We start from the raw sequence: 23,340 nt of genomic DNA on the forward strand, positions 1-23,340 counted from the left end.
TTTTTTTTTTTTTTTTTTTACCATGGGATAAGGGGGTGGAAAGAGACAATGCCAATATTGGGTAAACAAGAGAATTGATCTGGCTTTTGACTACTCTGCATTATTTGATGTGGGACCACTTCTTAATGGCAACTGTTACATCATTGCTAACGTTGACTAGAAGCCTAATTTGCATTATAAATATGTACAGATATAAATTAAATATTTATTGAAATATACAAATAAATAACTTATTTTGAAATAAAAAGCCTAAATGAACTTACTTTTGCTTCAAATTTGTTTCCGCTATTATTTATGGGCATTTGATGCTGTTTAGTCCATAGTCATACAGTACAGAATGTGCCCTCTAGTTAGAGAGTTAATAATAAGTGACCTAAACTAAAATTAAAAAATTGTGTTTTCAATGAAAACCACACTGACAATTACTTTCCTACTGTATCTGCATTCCTGTGGCACTTTGCACTAAGTACAGTCACAAGAAGCAAAGAGCCTTTTCTCATGCTGGGCCCCGTTTCTACACTGCAAAGGTCAGGGGGATCCCTGGCCCTAAATGCATTTGGGAACAGGACACAGCCCCGTCTCCTGCCAGGAGCTTTTGATAGCTCTGTGCCTTCAAATCCCACAAGCTCCTGCAGGAAGTCCTCTGGCATCCAGCTCAGCTGAGAATCCCAGTGGATCCCCCAGGAGTTGCACACACCCATTCCTTAAATTAAGAGATAATCTGCCCTAAAGGGATCCTTGATGACTGCTGTCTTTCCAACTTCTGTCATTTTAACTGCAGTCTTAACTAATTATTAAGACTCCAGACCTAACATCTCTGATTAAAATACTACTCATATTTTGAGGTAATTTTTTTAATTAATTTTCTACTCCTCACAGTTGAGTAGAAAAAAAAATCTTGAGAGTATGATTGAAAACTCTCCAAAGGCCTAAAAAAAAGCAAAAGAGAAAGAACTTAAGCCATCTTATTATACATTCTTCCCCTAGCCCCCTTCTCATTTTTTAAAACCAATCTTGAGATTTTTAAGGGCTTCAGTGGAAATTTACTGCATGTAATTTCTTGGGAATTACATGGATGGAGAGAGACAAAGAAAACAGATTTTTATAATTTTACGGGCTAAAATGCAAGATGCTGTTTCCTAGTAAACAGAAATGGAGTCCTGTTTGAGAAAATCCCCAATTATTTGTTAAACTGTTTATCAAAGAGTCTGAAAATTATCACCTTTTCAGTCCATCTTCCTCAAAAATAATAGCTGAGGTCTGAAAAGACAAAGGAAACTAAGTACAGCAGTGTTCTATACCTCAAGTTTAACAATACTGTATTATAAAAAACAAAACAAGATTGACTGCATAAGTTATTCTGAGTTGCCATTATCTGTTGAGGACTAATTTTAATTGTTTCCTTTTACTTCTTCAAAATGTATAGAAAAGAAGCAGTATCTAAAAATACCTGTTTGCCTTTTAAAAAAATCAGGAACAAGTCATAGTTCAAGAACATGACCTTTGAAAATGACCGGTGCTTTAGAACAGCAATAAAGAGAACGCAGAAAAACACATTTGTCTCGAAGTTAGGCAGCTTTTCATCTCTCCATGACAAAAGCATCTGTCTAAAAAGTATCCCAAAAACGCTTCACCAGTGGTTGTTGTCATGGCCCGGAGGGCGGCGGCGTGCAGAGCTCCTGGGCCGAGCAGGCACTGCGAGCACATCTCTTCAGTTTTGTTTTGCCATGTGAGCAGCCACCAGCAAAGCCTCTGCTGAGGAGTTACACCTGCACTGTGGCAGAGTTCAGAAGGCAGTTTTAACCTGTGAGAGTCAAGATTTCACACCAGTCTTCAGCAGTGTTCTGGCCGTCTGATGCACTGTAATTAACACTGCTGGTTCTTTGCTGGCTCAGCAAAGCAAACTTTCAACTGTGACTTTATGCTCCTTTTTAATTCCTGTGGTTGGGTTTTTTTGGTTTTCATTTTCTTTACCAGTGAAGTTGGAAACAAGGAGTTACAGCTAATAAAAAGGGGCACACGTAGTTACACAGCAATACAGTAGAGGGAATACAGGCAAATTAGAGCCAAGCTACCATTAACTTAACAGAGTTATAAAACTTCTTATGTTTTATCACTTGATGTGACCTTTCAGGTGAGTCCTTTGCAGCCTATGTCTTGGTCTGTAGTAGGTAAGGCCTTTATGGAAAGTGAGTGGCTTTGCTATGTTTATGTTCCATTTTTCATCTCCCATTCCTGGAAAGGGGGAGAAAAAAGATACAGAAAATGTTAAAAGAAATCAGGATATTTTACTTATGTCATCATATCTGTTAAGCCACAGCTGGAGTCAATAACAGTTTTTCCATTATCTTTGCTGGATTCAGCCACAAATTAGTTAGGGAATGCTAACAAGTATGTTCTGATAGTCTGTGCACAGCATCCCCCCTTCCACATCTATACATATATACAGCAACCGATTTTCTAGTGCTGTGCAAATAAACCCTATTTGTATTCTGGAGCAATTCACACCCCACAGCTGGTGTAAAGCACTCAGCTGTCCCTGAGTACGGGAGAGGCTGATTTAAGCACACAGGGCTCTCTAAATGACTTGTGAGAGACAGCAGGAAGCCCTCCATATCTCTCAGAGCTGACACCAAGTGATTGCTTTGCTGCTCTTCAATTTTTTTATTATAAGACTCAAGGCAAACACATAATTCTATGGCTAAAAAGAGCAACTTAGCAGAGAGACTAAGAGGCAGAGTTAAGAAAAACAAGCCAGTTTGCATTGTATTTGTTTCCCTTATAAATAATCCAAATGGAGCTATTGCCTGGCAAGTTAAAAGAAATTGCTTTGACTATCTGTGCCTCAGTTTCCCTACCTGTTAGCTGAGGACAAGGAAAACATGTACAGCAAAACATGTAATCTATAATGCTTTTGTTCCTATATCTCAGAGCAAGGTACTTCCATTTTTTCTGCCATATAAGTGAAAATGATGAGACTGTTACAGCTGAACACCCGGTTCAGTAAAACCTGCAGCTATCGAAAGACACCTACAGCATTTCCTGACAGCACACAGGAACAGAAGGGCTGAGGCAGGATGGGCTCAGGACATGAACACTGAACCACTCCCAGAATCACACCCTTACAGCTGTCAGGAGCTACAGAAGATCCACAGAGGGTGGCCTGTGGCTCCAGCAATGCCCTTGGAGAAACTGCTCAGCTGCTCCTCACCAGGCACTGGGGGCTGCAGATTCCTCTCTTACCCATCTACTCTGCAGAGACACTGCAGGCAGCCTGCTGACTTGGCCTCCAAACCTGAATTCCTGAATTTAACACTCATTCCACAACATTTAAGAGCTCTGACTGAAATCCATTACTTATCCATGTAAATAGCTGTTTCTGCTGCTGAAAGGAGTAATAGCATTAGTTTGGCTGAACAGCTGTATGACCATGACACCTCTCAGCTGTTGTAAAATAACAGTAAAGGTTACAGCTGATGTCTGCTTTATCAATGTAAGAAAAACAACCCCTTGGGTTTAAAGATAGACAATAATTTACTTTGTTTCTAAACTTGTGTTCTTTGTTTAAATGGTGCTTTGACTAAAATTCAGTGTATTTTAAATATTCAGTTCTAATTAAAATGATGGTAATTCAAAAGGTAAAGCACAGTACTGGCAAAAATTAGATTACTTTAAAAACTCTATTAAATGTATATTCTCTGTGGATATGCTACCAAAGGTATAAAGGAAGTCCTTGGCTAAGCAACTGCGAGGAGGATTTTTTGAAGTGTTAAATAAGCCTTGAAAGTAGAAGCTTCTTTTGCAGGTGCAAAAAGAAGTTTTTCTTTCTTTCCACTGCTCCTGCAGCTTCACACCAAGGAAAGAATGTCTAAGTCAACAATGACAGCCTGACTGGGAGCTGGGAAACTGGGACAGCTCCTTTTCTTCTCCAGTCCTAGAACACAAGCAAGATGTAAGATGCTGATATTCACCAGCCCACTAGATTCAGAAACAAATCAGAAATACCAACTTCAGTTTTCTTGCTGCACATAAAAATTTGGTTTAGAAACTAATTTTACATTTGAATGAACACGTGAAATGTTTAAATAATTGCTCTACAGCAAGGATATTTGAATTGTTTTACTTCTCTAGGACTACTGACACAGAATATTGTTTTCCATATTTTAATTAGAGTCTCCATTTCTAGCCAAGTACAGATTAGACAAAATTGCAATTAAAATGCCTTCTGGCTTCTTAAAAATATGCATAATAACTTTCTAAAAAAAATTTAAAGATACTTGCAAAGAGAAAAGTTAAAAGATTCAAATTTATGTATGCATGTTTGTGTGTATGTATAGTGTATGTCCTGAACAGCCAATCCCCAAATTATTATTCCTTCTTATACTTAACACTGGATCTGCCTTACTGCTCATTCTGTATTTCCTTCTAATGTCAGTGCATCTGAGAGGAGAAAGTTTTTGGTGGCAGACCTTCCAAAGCTGCTGTCCCAGGTGCCAGAGGTGCCCTCACAGGCCCAGCTGTGCAGGGTACAGCAGCAGCACAGCAGCAGCAGCACAGCAGCAGCACAGCAGCAGCACTGCAGCAGCAGCACATGCACAGCGCTGCTGCCTGGTGAGCAGGGCTGTGACACAAGGCTGGCTGTGACACAAGGCTGGCAGGTGATGGGCTCAGCACCCTCCATGCAAGGAAAAGGGCAGGAAAGGAGGCACTCAGTGCACTCAAATACACAAAACACATTCTGACATTTTGAATGTTTATACAACTCCCTCTCAGCACCGGGAGATGCGTCAGCTGCAAGTTGCAAGTGCAAGCACAGATGTGAGATCTGTTTCACTCCCACAAACACCACTGACATCCAAGTTCTGCTCTGGGATACTCACTTGTGACACCCTCTCCTGAGCCACATCTACAAGGCCTGGGCTCACTCTCAACTGCAAAAGGCCAAAAGAATTGAGAGCCAAATTCCACCCCCGCATGTGCACAGCCACCCCCAAGCATGGGGCGTGCTGCAGATGTGCATCTGATGGCAGCTGTGGCTGCCAATGGGCTGGGAATAGATTGGGTTGCACTATCTAATTCAGCAAAATTTCACTCTTAATATTTAGTGTGTGAGGTTTTAGGCAAAGAGCTGTTAAAGCTGAATTTGATACTTTGAGATGTTTTTCCCAGCATGGGAAAAATATGCTTAGTTTCTTTGTATCCTTTTTGATTCCTAATCCTATATCCAAGATTTCTCTGTCAAAAAGCTTGACTAACTTATTGTGCCACCCCAAAGCACACTGGCACCAAACAATTGCAGCAGGGTTTTCCCTGTATGGTATATGCTGACCATAAAAATGTACTACAAGAAGGTGATCTTTACACCAAAAATGTTTAGGTTTTTATAATGCCCTGGTTTCTCCAGCTGTAACAAATAGATGGCTGGATTTAATTTATTGTTTAATTGTTTTATTTAAATTGTATTTATTTAATTGTTTAATTGTTCCTGTCCAGCACAAATCCGTGCTCCCATCTGCAAGGACTGTGTTCTGCTGGAGCACATTTCCTGAGTATTGCTGAGCTAACATCCACATCTAAGACAAAGTACACAGCTAGAGATGATATTATGGGACAAATTAGGGTGTCATTCGAATATGCAGATAAGCTTCAGAGCACATAAATCCGTTTTCAGGTTTGAAATACAAGTTGCAAACTTCAAAGTTCATTAGAACTGAAACCTGAGTGTAATTATGTTGCGTGTAATTAGATGGATTTAAATGAATCAGGCAAATTGGCAGGAAAAAGCAGTTGATGTCCATGGAAAGGGGGTAGAAGGGTGAGAAAGCTCTCAAAAATGGTATAGCAGGAGAAATAATTATACTGTGATAATTTAATAATAAAATAAGTTTTTGAGATGCTGAATTTTCAGTATCTACTACATTTACGTTCCAGGCACTGGAAATATATATAATCAATGAATACATGTAACAAAAGTTACTTGAAAACTTTTCAAGTTTTCAAGAAATCCCAGTACAGAAGACATTAATGAAAAAAGGAAATACCCTTCATGAATGACAAGTGTTTATGATTATTGCTGTTTACAATTACAACTTGAAGTGAACTACTAAATAAACAAAAGCTTGGGCCCAACACTATTACTGTCACCCTTGGTTATGTGCTGCCCACATGCTCATGTTGCCAGCAAATTTAGCCCAGAAGAATGGTCATACAAATCCCATTTAAACTAAACCACAAAAATTAGCAAACTGTAACAAGAGGAAAGCAAATTTCAGCCTGATATTTGCAAGACAAAATTCAAGTAATTCAAGTTTTACTTTAAATGTACATTAAATAGATACTTGCACAACACATTGTCAATAATTATAATGTACATCTATTCTGTTATTGCAGTGTCTGGAAAAGATCAGACCCAATCTTGAGCCATTTTTAATCACTTACTGTAACAGTGCTCTTTTAACCACTTCTCTGATACACAGAGTAGTGGACACATGGACTGTCTACACCACAGACCACTTACTTTGCAAAATAAATCCATAAAGCAACAGAGAAAAACATGGAATCAGAGAAAAGTCAAATCTGTCTCCCAAACTACTTACCAATTACTCTGCAAAAGGTTTCCCCATACCAGCAGTATTTATGTAGTAATATGAATAATTTAGATATTCTCTTTTTAAGGCTAAATAAGACTTTGTAAGAAAGCATGAAAAAGCAGAGAAAAAGAAAATGAAGACATCGGTTCTCTCACCTTTGCTTTTCGAAGGACATGGCCTCGACATGGAGAATTGTTTGAGGGAGGTCGCTTCAGAGCTGCTGCACTGTTCACAGGGATGGAGCATTCAGTATCACTGGTGTCACAGCTGGAGATTGGAGAGTTCTCCAAAGTCCGGTGCTTGAAAATTGGAGACTAGTAAAGAGTGAAAAGCCTATACTGAGTTTCCTCCAAGTAGTCACACATGCAATATTTTCTACTTTAAATTCAGAACTGCAGAAATCCTTTTTGAAAACACTCCATTCATAATAATGATGAATAAATGAAAAAGAGATTAGAACAAAAGAAATAAAACGTGCATGTGTGTTCTGTGATGAAAACTGAAGTTTCTTTTCTGTTAAACAACTACAGATCTGATTAAACAATTATGGATAATCCAGAGGAATTGATGTATCCCTCTCTGGGCTTTCTGTGATGGCTGTTTCAGACAAAGATCTACAGCACAAGCTGGGACTGCCAAGCTCCCCCCTGAAGGTGTGGGATACAGCCCTTGCAAAGTGTGACACAGCTGACAGGGGACCAGCACAAGCAGGTCTCCACCACTGCAGGATGACTGGGTGCTCCCTGGGCTGGAGCAATGTCTCAGTTCCTGCACCTCTACAACCACTGAGGACACGGTGTTGACTTTTGCACAATATCCTAACACTTGCATGTGATTCCATGTCTACCTGTTCCCTGCTGCTGTAGGAAATGTAAGTAACACAGAAAGGCATTTAATTCTGCTCTTACTTCTCAGGCTTAATAAACCATTATAAACTGTCAATTCCTACTCATTTTTGCTGGGTCTGGGAAGGCTGAGCACTGCCAGCCCATGGTACTGGGACTGGCATGTTCAATGGCTTTGCATACCTGTGGACTTGATGTTCCTGATTTGGGCTCAATAGCCAAGCCCAGTGTGATGCCACCAGCCAAGGCTTTCTTAAGGCTCTCCTTCACCTCAGTCAGTTCTAGCTCCAGGTTTACACGCTCAGCCTCCTTCTGCTTGCACTCCTCTTCCAGCTTCTTTAACTTGTCTTCAAGAATCACTTGGGTCTTCCTGCCTGTCATTCACAGCAATTTTATAATTTTAATGATATTCAATTGACACTTAGAGAATTTTTTTTATTTCTAAAAATTATGGAAACAAGGTCTCTACAAATCAGTGACATAAAAAAAAATAGGTACTCTAAATAAAACACTTTTTTCATAAAAAAGTAAAAAGATTAGTAGCATAAATCAAATGCTTTCTATCACGTGACATTCCTTGATATCTAGTCTGGTTTCAAATCAGTATTTTTTTTTGTTTTTCTGTTTCATGAAAATATAATTAGCTAGTGACAAAAATATTATTCTCATGTTCTGCTTATCTGAAGTTCTCACCAGTGTAATTCCTTAGGCATGAGTATACATACCCATGCATATATAAACACTTACACATATGGTTTTTTATCTTATACATTTTGTATCTGTATGGAAAGCAAATACAGACATTACAGAGTATTGCTCAGCATTGAAACCAAAACTTGTTTAGGCTACTGTCTTCAGCACAGAATACAAAGCTAATTGGATAATGAAGTCCAATTCTCAGGTGAGAACTCAGCACAAAAAAAGCATCTCCTACCAGCATTGACTTCAATGGCAGCACGCAGATCTTTTCTTTCTTTCCGCAGCTGGGCCAGCCTATTCCGGAGGGCTTCTTTTTTCTTTAGCAGCTCCTCCTCTTTGCTTTGTAATCTCTTTGCATCTGCCTCCACACGATTCTTGCCATATTTGTACTGCTCTGCATCTGCGTGTATCAGATTGTAGTTAATTAAGATTTAAACTAACAGCACAACTCTGAACTACTCCCTGAGACTAAACACGACATGAAGCATGTCATGGCTCCCCACGGCAGGGCTGTTGCAGCTAGATGATCCTGAAGGCTCCTTTCCAACCCAAACCATTCCATAATTCTATGGTTTGAAAGAAAGGTTTGGCATTCCTCTTCCATTGGCTCTTTCTCAAGGTCCATGACTTCTGCCAAGTTCTGCAGCACAGCTACAACAATGATTCAGGAGAGAGTTTGTTCTTTATATTCACATGAGGAAAATGAGAAAAGCCAGTTATCTTACAGCACACAGGTTTTGAAAAATGGCCTTGCCTTTCTCTGTAGTTGAGAAGATAGAAAGGAGGCTCCTCTCAAGCTATGAACCATTTGTTTCTAATTGGAAGGGTCAGAGGAAAAACCACCTGCTTGGCCTTTTGCCTGGCTTTCATTCCTACTTCAAGTGCACACCTTTTCTCACCTTACATAAGAGAATACAAAGATGTTCACACTTCTTTGATTCTTGACAGCTTTCTTTTTCTTTTTTAATCTCCCATACAAATGCTTTCATTTCATGGCTCACATATATTTGTGGCCTGATTGATATCACAGCCCCCTCTATACCTCTGCTCCACTTGCAGACTCAAAGAAGGTAGGTCAGCTAAGAGATCACTTCATCTGTCACATATCTGAAGACACACTCTGTGATATGAAATCATTCCTGACAAAGAGTTGTTAACCCAGTTTTAGTCAGTTAGAAGCTACTTAATTTTGTCCTAAAGTCTAACACAGATTTCTCTTGTTGCCACTAAACCCACAGCTTCTTAAGACTTCATTAGTAAGTCCACTTTTGAGCAACACAGTGCTACGTCTACACCAGCTTCTCATCCCCCTTTTCCAACAGGAAGATAGAATTCCTCTCTGTTCCAAATGAGGAAGCATTAGCCTTCTTTTTTCCCCTGCTGCCCTCATGACTTTGCAGAAGCCACGGGTCCACATTTCATGTTCTCCCATATGACACCCTTTTCTTGTGTGGTGTGGCTGGAGTTAAGTCACAAATGTATCTTCTATTCAAAGTCTTGGCATCTCCTCCTTGGCCTCTCAGCCACACAAAAATCACACTGGTTCTTTACCTTGTCTGCAAAGAGCTCTTCTGGGCACCCTCCTGACTCCCCTCCCAAGTGAGGCAGCAGTGAGGACAGATACTTACTGGATGCAGTGCGCTTCACACTGGAAACTGTTTCAGATTTCTTCGGCTGGCTATTTAAGGTTCTTGCTTTTCCGGTGATCCCATTAGTAGTCACAGGAGGCTTCTTGCCTTTAAACTGTTTGAAAACAAAAGTACAAATGGACTCCAGCTATTCCCGTGCCACTGGCATCACTTTCACCCTTTCATCAAGGGCAGAGCTTGACAGAAGCTGCTTGCTACATCAGACAGCCTTAACAGAGCACATTGATTGAGCTGGAGACGGCGCTTCCTCCAGAGATGCCTCTGGGAGCTGCCAGCTCAGCGGGAGCTCTGCCAGCAATCACAGGATAACAAGGGGATGAACTCCCTGTTTCTGGTGGCATCATGTTTTCCAATGCATTCAGAAGTCTGCCGTTTACAGTATTAATTGCAAGGCAGAAAAAAATGTACCTTTGAAAATTTTTTACTGTAAAGACTCTGGAAAAACAAGTTTTTCAGTTAATTTCACACAGTAAAACCCACCAGGGTTTGCCACACAAAAATTCAACATTGTTTCTTATTTACTTATGACCTTTCCATCCTTGTGGTAGATATTTTTTTTTAAACAATATTAGATTATTACATGTTTTTAAGTGCTAGGAGTTAACATATCGTTTTCCCTTTATACACCTTCTAGCTACTACTTAAAAGCTTTTCTTACTTAAAAAACCCTGTCATAATGGCCAGACAGGCTTAGAAGATTACCAGGAACAGAACAACTCATGTTCAAGGGGTTTCCATTTAGGACTCACGGCAATGAACTGAACCCTGGGAAGATAACCCTGTCCTGACTCCTCATAGTGTTTCCATGGAGGATGTTCCAGCCAAGCAGAGGGAATATGAGTGCCATGCTCTGCTCTCCTGCTTCCAAAAGTTTGTGAGGACTGAATTGGGAGTGCACTGAGAAGCTTGCTGCTGCAGTAATGTATTGCTCATGTCCACCTCCAATTCTGCAACTCCACTGAATTCTAATATTCCAATATAAGGTTTTTGTAAGGGTTAAGTGAGTTAACACACAGCATGACAGGAACTTCATACAAGGGAAACATTTATCTTAACGCTTCCATGTCAGATTAGATTGAAAACCACCCATCACTGTGATATATTCACACTGTGATATATTGGTTTAAGCCAATGACCATCTTTCAGAGCCCAGCTAAGGGCTCTGAGAAGGTTCCTGGCATGTCTGTGAGCAAGGCTTGCTCTGCTCCCCTGCTGGGTTGTGCCCATCTGCCACAATGCTGAGCTCACAGGATTTCATCTGCTCTGTAGGTTCATGTTTGAGGTACAAAAGCCTGTAGCCACCCTCAGAAAGCAGCAGAGACATAGACTTATATTTTAATTTTTTTATGGGGGAGAAAATAACAGGCAGTAATATGAAGACGGTATATATGAATATATACAACATAATTTACTAAATATATAACATCAAGTTTTTATATTTATGCATATTCACAAAATGTATAACCACACTATGCTTGATATATAGATTAGTACAATTCTAAAGAGCCAAATTTGCTGTCACAGTCAGGTCATATGTCACCTATATTTTTTTGGGTTTTTTTGAAGACAGCTCTGCCTGAGGAACCCGAAGGTAGCTAGACATGCATTCAGGTTAAGTGTGGAAGGTCATGTTTATTTTTGTTCTTATTATTCACAATCTGTAAATCATCAAGAACAGGTGGACAAAGCCTTTCCCAAGTACCACTATTTCCACATTGGAATTCTTAACTTTGCAATCCTGATTCATTTGCAGTGGGCTCACAGCTAAACTCCAGGCATTTCAGTGCTAACACTAAGGGACTCTACGAGTCCCTTCAGATAACAACCAGATAAACAGAACAGCCAACAAATAAAAAGGTTTGTTAAGTATTAAATAGTACAGTACCTGCGAGCCAGATCCCCTCCCCACAGCAGAGGTATTAGTGACAGACTGAGCAGAAGACAGATTGGATGAGACAGGGTATTTGTAATGGTTAGAGGAGAGTTTGTCAGTAGATAACCTATTGGGTTTCCTGTCAGCTGGCGGATAGCGCGCAAAGATTTTTGGAGACGGCAAGTTATCGTACAGGCCTGCGTTATCATAAAGCATTTCTTCTCCAATGTTCCTGCTACGAGAAGAAGGAAAGCCATCTTCTGGTTCCCACTGCAACACACACACCTTGGCAGTTAGTGAACAGAGCACCATGCAAGTGAAATTAAAACATTAGTGATGCTTTGGGCTCCAGCAAGCCCTCAGTGCTTAGCGAGCATACACTTACTACCTACACTTAAACTATTTAGAAAGTGGGGGGAGAACACTGTGTGGAAATCAAGCATTGCATTCCATGGCTCAGCCTCAGCCCTGAGCATGTTCCTTAGCATAAGCAAGCCTATCACCCTCGCTGTTTCAGAGACTGCACCTTCAGCTGGTGGCTTGAGCAGCAAGGCAGCACAGGCAGACTGTGTTAACAGGGGGATACTCACAGTTTACACAGATGAATCCACGGGATTACATCTGGTACATGAGTTGTTAAAAGTAATACAGCCTAGCAGTTATCAGAAGCCAAGATTTTTCTAGTTTGGTTTTTTTTTTAAATTTCTTCAGGCTGCACGTTTTTCTCATGCATATCAGCTGCTGGTATGCTAGCACATTTTATTTGATGGAGATTTATTATTCTGAGCTGCAAGGACTAAAATAGCTGTCTTTTTTTTAATTTTTAGAAAAATGGAAAGCTCAACAACAGTACTCCAGATATTCATATGATTAACTTTAAAATAAACCAATCTGATTGCTAAATATGCGTCCTTAACCCATCCTGGCCACAGCAGTACACTACTCAAACAAAGGTCTGAGCACACCCAAGAACTTTGCAGAGACTGCTCTCAACACAAATGATCATGCACTGCTTCCAAGAGGGGATTTCTAACATCTTTCAGACATTACTGACATATTGGACCATTCCACACTTTGAAACTCTTAATTTCTCTTGAGTTTCCCCTCAGTGGGGCCTTTAGACAACAGCCCAAATTAAGAGCTGACATGAGCTGTAGCTCCCCTGTAAATCTTCCTGAGGACCCCATATTGCTATTGTTTAGCAGCACTAGATGTTAAATCCTATCACACATCTGCCTTCGATGAGCTCTGCAATTTGTGAAGATGGAAGTGACCACTGTGGTTCTCCTTTGGGATAAGCAGCACCTGCAGTCCTCAGGAATGCAACCTCAGGGACTGAGAAGTGTTTGGGGTTTGGTGTTTTTCAACAGACACCAAAAAGTTCCAGGTGTAATTAAGTCTTTAATTTTGCCCTTTTCCGTGTGATCTAAAAAAATACCTCCTCAAGTGAATATTACATCCAAGGACTTGGCAACAAATTATCAACAGGCAACTGCTTTCTAAATGCACACTGGCTCACATGCAGGTTAATGTAAACAATATGTCCCATGCCCTTACATTCTATAGGCGTGAGAGGAGTTTGCAACCCCCAATCAAAAAAATATGATTTCAATCTGGAAACTGCCCACTGAGGATCTTTAGATAATATAATTTTCAGATGTCCTCGCATTCAACACATGCAAACCATTTGTTCTGTGCAAATTCAGCTCTTACCGATCCATTTATGCAGGGAACATCATCGTAATGAAGTGCCATTCCACTCGGACAGGCGTAGCCATTGGCAGCGCTTCCCCGGTATGGATTGGTAGATATAACCCGCCTGTTCATGAAACTGAATAATGCAAAGTAAAAATAATCAAAACCAGCACTTAAACCTAAGCCTAAATGATGATTCAGTGGTACATTCCCCATGCCTGATCATGTAGCCTGGAAGCACAGAGCTGCTCACTTTCTGCAGGGCAGTTTTTCTTTGCTACCCACACATAGCTGCTACAGCCAATAACACAGCATTTGTTCCTGCTCTCCATTGTGGGGACACGACTGTGTGAAGGCCAGGAGGGCAACAGCTGTGATTGCTCAGTGGTCTGTTTACAAAGGAACCTGCTGATCTCTGCTATACACCAGCCTGACAGGGTCCCAGAAGCTTTCCCTTGTTGTCTGCACTGGGGAGAAGCAGGTGTTTCTGTGTGCATGCATGCTCAGGGGATGCAAACTTAGGAAATGAGAGAACCAAGAATAAAATCCAGCAAAAATTTCAAAAGAACCCACATAATTTCAATGAGATCCAAGTTAACATATCGATCAAAATTTCCTGAATAATTACTCCTCAAAACTTGATAATTCTCTTCTATATCAGAACTTCTGGCTAGCTATGGCACTATGCTTCCCAACCCTCTCTGGGTAATTGTAGGCACAAATAGTCTATATGCTCATTCTCACTCTGTTACACATGGTAGACCTGAGTCCTCTGGAAACCTTAAAGGGGATATACATATATATATTTTAATTTCTTCCCCCTTATCCTGTCCCAGTCAACACTGTCACTTGTTTTACTGGAATTCTGCAGAACACACTTGAGATATCAGAAACTACATCAGGCTTGCAAAGATCTAACAATGCAGACAATGGCAGAGTCATGCCTGACAGCAATAATGACCCCAAAGGTGAGTCTTCCTTTGTAGCAACTGCTGGAATGGAATAAGGTACAGAGTGAGATCCAAAATAATTCCATTCCTACAGTTTCAGGTGTATGTGAATGGGAAAACAATGTTTTCCATCCCAAACAATGGAACTATTCAGAGTCTATGCTGACATTCATAAAATATGATAAAGCACTGCTAAAGCAGAGAGGGTCTTCTGTAGCGCTGGCAGGAGCTCAGGAATGCTGTGGTTTCAACAGTTGCTTTCTTTTGGCTTTGGAATAACATGAGTCCATTGAATTTCTCATTCAGAGGGAGAACTGGGGCTCACCTGAGCCATGGGAAACCTGGGCTCACAGGAGGGACAAACCTGCCCAGCTTGGTGTGAACCTTTCAGGGCAGTGTGGGGATGGAAAAACCATCAGACAGAAGCTTTCCTTATTTCGAACAAGCTAACAGCAAAAAGCCCAAGGAAAATTCCATTATAAAAATGTTTTTTAACTTTATGGTAACTCATACCTTGTTAGGCATTATTAGAGGGCTGTGTTTGTTTACTGTTCTTAAAGGAGAGCGTTACACAAGGTTGGTCTGAAGAACTAAGCTTGGAGTTATTGCTCAATTTCTTTCTAGTTAAGGGGCTCCAATTACAGCAATATATAATAACCATGTCAGAAAACTGAGATATTCATTAGTGGTATATGATACACCTGTAGTAACTTTCCACCACCAAAGGAAGGCAGGATTTATCTCAGTAGTTGCAAACAATTCGTAATAATTATTTCAATAATCATCATTAATCATGTTTTCAGGTGCATCCATGCAAGTTAATTGCATTTGGAAACTGCTAGAAGGAAAATGGAGAAACTTGCCTGGAAGCACTTTTTCTTCAGCTTTTCCCCCATACCTAATGATTTACACGAAGGAAATTGATGGGACTATTAATGAGGAGCTGACAGCTTTGCAAAGCATCAGTCTTAGTAAGTGAATAACCAATAATGTAAAGTGACTGAGCGATAAACTAAGTTTTAATGATAACTGCACTTGATTTGGAATACTGATATTCATTCTATAAAGGGCAAATGTAGTAGTTCATTAACATTTAAGTATCATTGTAATTTCTCCTCATTTTCCACTAGTAGCTGAAAATCAGCAGACAGCTACTCTATTGATTATCAGCAAGCCCTGACAGGCTCTTAAGGACACCCATTGAATTTTAATTAATTCTTAACAGGGAAATTCTGCTATTTTGCAAGTTGTTTGACATTCCTTTGTAACATGTGGTCTAGTTGCATATGTTTTTTCACTTGGCTCCAATTAGTACCACATATGTGCAGAAAAGGAAAGCCATGCAGAATTCAGGGGGAAAAGGTTACCATTCTATTTCTCTTAAATGTGGTTACTTCTAGATGCTGACTGAAGCAAAAATACACGTCAACACAGGACAAACTTTTTGAGTCCTATTAAATTCTAAACAAATATTAACATAAGTCTGCATTCTAAGTGCATTTTAATTCTATCAAAACTATTTGGTTTTCACAAAACAGGGCTTGTGTTAACACTGAGTCACTTTGATTTCTATCAGAAGTCATTCAAACTGGACTCTGAAGCTGGGCGTTTTCCCTCGTTAACTTCTCTTGGCACCTTGCTAATGGCAATAGGATCTTCTTCTGGAAAACTCCAAAACTTTTTTCCTTTTTTTTTTCCCCTTCATTTTCTATCTGTTTAAAGCCATGATGGGCAGATGGGCTGTGATTCTCTAATGAATTAAGTCACACAAATTCCAAATTAGTCTAGGGAGTGTCATCTTGCAGTGGGATGAGGGTTGATGCCTTTGCCAGCTGTCTTCTCAGGCCACCCACTTTCTGACCATGGGGAACAACTGCAGCAGGGCATTCCCCTGTCCTCAGTGTTTCCTCACTCCCGTTTCTAAAAACCTCATCTAGCCAAGGAAAAATTATGGTCTTTTCCCACCAAAGACTGCTTTAATGTCTGAAATTATTTGAATATGTAAATCACTGTATATGCTAAGTATTCATATGCTTGTAGCACAAGATCAGTAATGGGGAATTCGTTGTACTGATTAGCAATTTAAACAGCTTCCATGCTGTACCCTCTAGATACTTTCCCAATTTCCACCTCATATTTTAAGCCCCAGAAATTAATTGAACTGGGGTGAGTTTGGCAAAGTTTTTAATTACTCAGAAAGAATTTGAGAAGGAAACACTGATTATGTGACTCCCCAAGACTTAAATTTGCTTTACATTGTGAGTGTGCAGCATATATTGATCAATAATATGCTGTATTATGCCCTATATGTACAGCCAATAAATGTGAATTACGTAGCTGCATATTTCAGAATATTTGTTCTCTTCAGGGATAGCTCTAAAACTTTAGGCAAAATAGAAGATTAAACTATGGCATTTGATAAGGGGACTTACTGAGAAAAATTAGTAGATTTGGGTAAAGTTGCATAGTGCCTTGCATCCTTCACAGAACTTAGCAGGATTCCAACACTATAATCATAAACACATCTACTAACATACTGCAATGCTGAAACACTTCAGAAGTTCAGTATCTGGCAAAGGGTGAGGTGGATTTTGATAAGCTGTGTTGGCAGTGGAGTTAATACATGGACATGAATCCTGAGAGCCCTGGAAGCAGGCAGGTAGTGAACAGCTCTCACCAGAAGGTCTGTTTTGCAGCCTGGATGACGCTTGCCGTCATTTCCACGTCGATGTAGTCGTAGTGCAGAGCTCCAGGGTCTGTTGAAGATCCTGTTTCTGCCAGCAAAATTCCTATCCATCTGCCCATGTCTTCGGAGGAGGAGGCCTGTGAGGAGAGGCCATAAATGTAGGTCAGGTCTTTGCTTTGCCACTGGGCTGAGCATTACAGCAAAATGCGCATTCTTCTCCGTTGAAAAATTGCTACCACATTGTATGAGAGGCTCTGGTTTCATTCTGCTGAACTCCTAAAAAGCCCAGGATTTCATATTAAATCTGCTTTGCTAGAAGGATGGTACTTTAAGTGAACTATGTGTTCATCAGTTATGATGTAATACAGAGAGGGCAATCCACTAAAAAGAAGAAAAAATAATCGTTTAAGGCCACTGGATTTTGATTCAAGTAATGCTTATTTTAGACTTCAGAATACTGAAAGCTTTAACATAATTATTTTCCTTTGTTAGGCTGGTGTATTTTTAGATAGCATGACTCCTGAGAAGAAAGTGCTGCTGTTAAACAGAAACAAGAGGAAATAGGGAACAAAATAGTAAATAGATTTTAACACTGCTTTTTGAAAAAATCTGCTACATTTCTCTAGATGATAGCATTCATCTTCCTGATAACACAAGTAAAAGCAGTAATACTATTAAAATAATAAGTGTTTTTTCATATTTTGCTTCAAGTCACCAATTCAAAAGTTAAACAGCAGCAAAACTAATACTGGATAGAAGTAGTGGGGGAAAGACAACTTGTCATTAACAAATTTAGTGGTTTCTAAATTTCTCATTTTTATGTATTTAATTTCTTTGCACAGTTCCTTGAGCTGTTTTCTAGATTTTCGAGCTCTCTGAACTGCTCTCAGATAACAGGCCTGGCTGCAAGGATAGGAGACATGACTTGTAGTCAGAAACCCAAAGCAGTCAAAGTGCATGCCCTGCCACTGAAAGCAAAGGCTGCCTCCTGCTCATTATGCTTGGCTTTAAGTGTCTGCTCATTTCAGGTTTTAAAAGATGATGAATAAAGCCCCTATAAAAAGCCTGACCCACCTAACACAGATAAAGGTGTTGGCACATGAGGAGAGTTGAGACACACCAGGCTGCTGGCACACTGCATTTTCTTAAATGCATAATACAGACACAGAATGAGCAAAAGGAATTCCCATAAATAGCAGAAAAATGAAAGTTAAAACTCCCATCAACAGTGATCCATTATTTAATTATTGCTAATTTATTTATCCAAAGTAATTATATCCCTGATACAAAACTGTGCCTAGAGAAGGAGAAGGGATATTTTAGTACCAGGTGAAGGGGAGGTCAGTGAAGACAAAAGTATTTTACTGATAAGATTTCTGAACTACATTTAATCTCAGTTCTCTCTTTGAGTACAACGCTTACTATTTCTTCTCTCCTTTCAATATTTATTGTTCAGCTCTGCAATAATATTATTCCTAAGATTTTTTTCTGAATGGACAGACACAGGTTGTATGAATTCTTCTCTAATTCACCTTGTGGGAGTTCCTAGAAGCCACAGCTATTGTACCTCAAGCACAGCGACCTCCTGCCCGTTGCGGAGCAGGCGGAAGGTCAGGGGATGCTTCGAATCCAGCCCCAGGATGACTTCACAGCCACGGAGCGGGATAGAAACAATGTGTGTCTTCAGATCAGTCCTGTCCTTGTGGAAAATGAGTTTATTGTCTTTCACTCTGCACCAGCGCTCACGCCAACGGTTATTAGAGAGCACGTTGAGATATCCTGCAATAAAATGAAATGTGAGATATTTCACTCCTCACTTTTTCTGAAAAGGAAGGAAAAAAGAAACTTACTTCTCATTGTAATGCTAGCCTTTAAATAACTTGTTCCTCTTCTAATAGAAAGTCCAGATGGATTTTAGGAAGACAAGTAAATGACCCTGCCCCACTGCTTTTAATGAAAACTTTCACTGTGCCAATAACCTAGAAAAAGCATACAAATATGTGATCCATCTCATGTGCAAAAGGCTGCTCTGTGTCAGTCCCTGCAGCAGATGGATGTGTAGGAGCACACAGGTCCCCAGGATTTCAGTAAGAATGGGAGAGAGGCATTGAGAAAAAAAGTTCCATACACAGCCAATGTGCTCACTCTGCCTCTCTGTGGGAAATGACTGATAACTGTGACTGACCAAATTTTTCTGGGAAAAATATATTATATAATTATAATAGCTCATATTAAATATATTAAATTCATATTAAATTCCTATTAAATATAAAGCTCATATTATATAATTATGTATTGAGCTACCTTGTGTAACTCCAAAAGCAGTGTTTAAAAAAGCCTACTAAGTGTTGATGCTCTATGTTCTAATTACATTTAGAAAGAAGAATGCACATCTGGTTTGCAGCACTTGCAAACCAGGACTTAAAAGACTGTTACCTATGCAAATAGAAATAAAATTCATATTGGCTTAAAATTCAGGAAGTGATTATGGTACAGTACCCTTACATATTAAAATGTCATTAAAATTTTTCTTTTGAAACCACCCACTTTTCTTACCATGCTCTATATTAATATAGTGTCTAGGCATATAATATTAAATGGGTAGTTTTGTGGTTTTCCTTCTCTATGAAGGAACTCAAACGTTACAATCAAAGCAATGCCCATTTTTCCTGCCTTAGTATAGTTTGGAAGCAGAAAAAAACAACAAACCAAAACCTTTGAATTTTGCTTCCACATTACAAATAGTACATGAATTCAGCATGTTGCTGCTTCCAAACAGGCTACGGGGAGGGAGATAAATGATATCTTGCAAAAGCCAGAAGTGAAGTTAAAAAGTTGTCATCTATCTCAGACATGATTTTCATTTAATCCTGTTACAGAACTCTATCTTTGGTTTTCATTAAAACTATGACTTATTAATTTCTCTGGGTTTTCTTTCCAATATTATGGTTCCAATGTCAAAGTGTGATCCAACAGGATATAGCAGATCAGAATTGTGCACATCTTGGAAGGCACTATAAAAAATGAGGATGTGCTTAATCCTCTGGTTTTGGCTCCTTGTGATAATCACACTCTTCAGCTCTCCTCCCTCCTCCTGTAACAAAACCCTGTATCACTGTGCATTGCATTACAATCCCTAGAAATGAAAAAAACCTGTCTGTGCAAGCCAGATACAGCTTGTTTTGGAGTGAGAGTCCTTTCTTTCTGACATTTCTTTCCCCTCTGCTGCCAGTGCACCTCTCAGAAAAGCTCTCACAAAACTTTCTGCTTCAGAGTTGAACTATGCAGGATCCTACTTTCCCCCCAACTTATCTCTGCTTAAACCTTCACAAGCTGACATGACCAAAACGCCTCAAGTGTGCTCCTCTTTGGGGCATTAGTGCTTCAGCTTAGTGCAGGCAGTCTAGGAGCAGTGATGTAGGCAAGAGCTTTGCCATGACAACAAGTGCAGGTGGGTTTTAGTTTCCACAGTAGCTGGGTGACATCTGCAGCCCTGCTGGGATGTTTCCCTTTGTTCATGGGAGGTAAAGTGTAAAAACCTTCAACTTATGGAGCAGCCTCCCAGAGGCCACTGAACTGAGCCAAACTGCTGGTGGTGAGAAACTCCTTCTAGCAAAGACTTCCTGCAATGACCAAAGCCTAGACATTCATATATTTTCCTTTAAAATCTGCAAGTGGTGCTGAATAGAGCCAAATGCAGGCAAATAGTAATGGCTGAATCTGTATTTATGTCCATATCCAAACTAATGGTAGAAATATGAGGGATTAGATTGTACAGCTGTGGTTAGCTTCTCACATAATGCAGAATAATCAACGGAGTATGAGAGCACGGAAGTCTGGGCCCTTATGGAGGCCAGATGCTTTGGACAATGCATCTGGCTGGACACAGCTTTTCCCAGCTGTTCTTTTGGTCAATAAATCACATCTGTTCTTAGCTGATGTATAGACACATATACATACACTTAATCAAAGTTTGCTTATGTGAATGATTCCCAAAGTGTGGCTTGAAAGCCACCTGTAATCTACAAAGTTCTCTCTGGTGGTCCATGGACCACCACCATCCATCACCTTGGGCAGGCATCTATCACACTTCATGCTCCAATGAGTTCTGCCAACTGCTCCCTAATCACAGACTTCTGAGTTTCCCTAATTTTTTTTGGTCAATTAATGGGTGAAATCCAAACTCAGTATCTGGTGCAACTGCTTCAAAGCTTTCTAAGGAAATTCTTGCTCTGAAGGGATTGGGCGAAGAGCAAGTTTAATCTCATTGAGGTATGCAAGTGTTACCTAATACTGAAGCACCCAAAGATAAACTGGAGCATGTAAGTCCATTGCATTGTTTTAAAATAGCAGAGCTGTGAGGACATCAGCTAAGTGCATTGCACAAACTCTTAAATTCTGAGCAAATCTTAACAGCTATGAAACAAAACACAAGCATTTCTGCATGCCTTTTTATATGCTTCCTTGAGCACTACAGCTGTCATATGAAATGGTCAAAATAAAGAGTTAAAATAGCTTACTAGAAATTTGTTACTTCATTTTGTCGAATATGTACCACTTTAGGAACCCATAATTAAACTCAAATCACTTTGCTTGAGGCCAATTGACTGCTGCCTGCTATTCCATAAAACCTTAACCACAATCTACTATAAAAGACCTGATCACTTTCCAAGAGCCATCTTCTACTTTGTAGCCTCAATTTATTTCATAGTTCAGCCTATATTCATTTTATAACCATTTGTTTGAGAACAGTGCTTGTCTCTTTATGCTTCTTGTTCACATTTCTCTTCCTCCTCAATTTTGCAAAGTACAGTGATACCTGAGACTGTGTTACCATTTTATTTAAAAAGTCAAATTATTTTAATCTCTTTGCAAATGACACACTCTTGATTACTCCTCTTGCAGTCTGGGTGCATTTTTCCAATGCTGGGGGAAGAATTGTTGCAGTAAAAGCAGTTTTAGAGAAATTCCTAAGCTAGAATGCTATAAAGTTTTAATAGCAGTGAGCATTTAAGACTCAAGGGGAAAAATCATTTACCACATGTTGGAACATCTTCTTCAGCTGATGAGGTCTGTTCATCTGTTGATGGCTTTTTCTTTCCTAAACCAATGATCTTCGTTATTTTTTTCCCTGTTACTTTAGTCACCGTGCCCTTGGCTTCTGTTTTCGAACTTTTTTTCCTCTTTACTGTTAAGAAAGAAGAAGTGTCTATTTAGTAGTGTGTGTACACCAACCCAGAGAGAGAAGCTGAATAAAAACAGAAGTTCAGACAAAAATATCCTGTGCAAGACAAACCTTTGTACAAGAGTTGCAGATTTCAATGAGACAAATTACCTCTCATTACCTCTGTGTTATAAAAACAGTGGCATTCTGAAGGATAATAAAACAAAAATCGATTTTTCAACTTCTTTTAATCTAATCAAGCTTCAAGTCTCTTTCCACAGAAGTTATCATCTAATTTAGGACTATGACTGAGGTACCTGAATATAAATTTACCTCATATACACAGCAATAAAAATCCATTCATTTCTTCATTGTTTTCTTCAATGTTCCTAAACACTTTTCTCAAAATACTTCAATAATTAGGTACACAAAAAAGATAGCAAGATGCTTGCTTAGCAAAATTAGTTCTATGTAGAATTAGGTTAAGAAATCTTATCACAATGGACATTTTAGAAAGGAAAGACAAGACAAGACTATGAATTAACTATTAAGAAATTAGTGGGATCAGTATGAGTATTCAATGCTATAAGCTGGCCATTTTTGTGACCACTGGAAAGAAAAAACTCTGCTGAAAAGAGGTATTTTGCTAACATCCAGTCTATGCTTCCACTAACTTCATTTGATACTAGAAATATTACCACTCTGAGACCTGAAGCATGTTCAGCCACTGAATGCAATATGGCAAGGACTATGGATAAGGTTTTTAAAAGTGTCTACCAGATTAAAATCCTAATACTTTTTTTTTTTTTTTTTTTAAAGAAGAGTTTCTAAGACTAAACAGATTCAGAAAAAAAGAGGCCTTTTATTTGTAAAACAGAACGAACAAAATAAACTTCAGAAACTGCATTCAGAGGACTAAATGGGATTCTGGTAACAGAGCAAAAGTCTCTGCTAACTGAAAAGGCAGCAAAAATTCCACCAACTTTCCCTGATACGTGATTTTGATGAACAGTTAACTTAAAATAGTTACTAATTGATTTGTTCTATCTTTATCCCCAACATATAAACTCCTTTTGCAACAGGGAACACTTAGTGGTTATGGACTTACACAAACTGAGGGGAAAAATAGAGAAAATGTTCACATGAGAAATGACTGTATGAACTAATGAGCTGGGAAGAAGAATGCATG

At 39.4% G+C, this 23,340-nt stretch overlaps 1 protein-coding gene across 2 annotated transcripts in view; it reads right to left on the reverse strand.

Annotated features, from left to right (window-relative positions):
• Positions 1–23,340, reverse strand: part of AFAP1 (actin filament associated protein 1) — a 115,051-nt gene continuing 91,711 nt past the window's right edge. Inside the window, exons 9-18 of one of the 2 annotated variants that reach the window (XM_015625584.3) lie at positions 22,026–22,175; positions 18,555–18,766; positions 16,979–17,124; positions 13,370–13,487; positions 11,669–11,926; positions 9,763–9,877; positions 8,370–8,534; positions 7,619–7,809; positions 6,746–6,904; positions 1–2,235 (exon numbers count right to left, since the gene is read on the reverse strand). In XM_015625584.3, coding sequence (XP_015481070.1) covers positions 2,209–2,235; positions 6,746–6,904; positions 7,619–7,809; positions 8,370–8,534; positions 9,763–9,877; positions 11,669–11,926; positions 13,370–13,487; positions 16,979–17,124; positions 18,555–18,766; positions 22,026–22,175 — 1,541 coding nt within the window. In that variant the 3' untranslated portion in view covers positions 1–2,208. The remainder of the gene's footprint in view (positions 2,236–6,745; positions 6,905–7,618; positions 7,810–8,369; positions 8,535–9,762; positions 9,878–11,668; positions 11,927–13,369; positions 13,488–16,978; positions 17,125–18,554; positions 18,767–22,025; positions 22,176–23,340) is intronic. The other variant, XM_015625585.3, reaches the window with a different exon arrangement.

The sequence above is a fragment of the Parus major genome, chromosome 4 (genome assembly GCF_001522545.3).
Source record: "Parus major isolate Abel chromosome 4, Parus_major1.1, whole genome shotgun sequence".
Lineage (NCBI taxonomy): Eukaryota > Metazoa > Chordata > Aves > Passeriformes > Paridae > Parus > Parus major.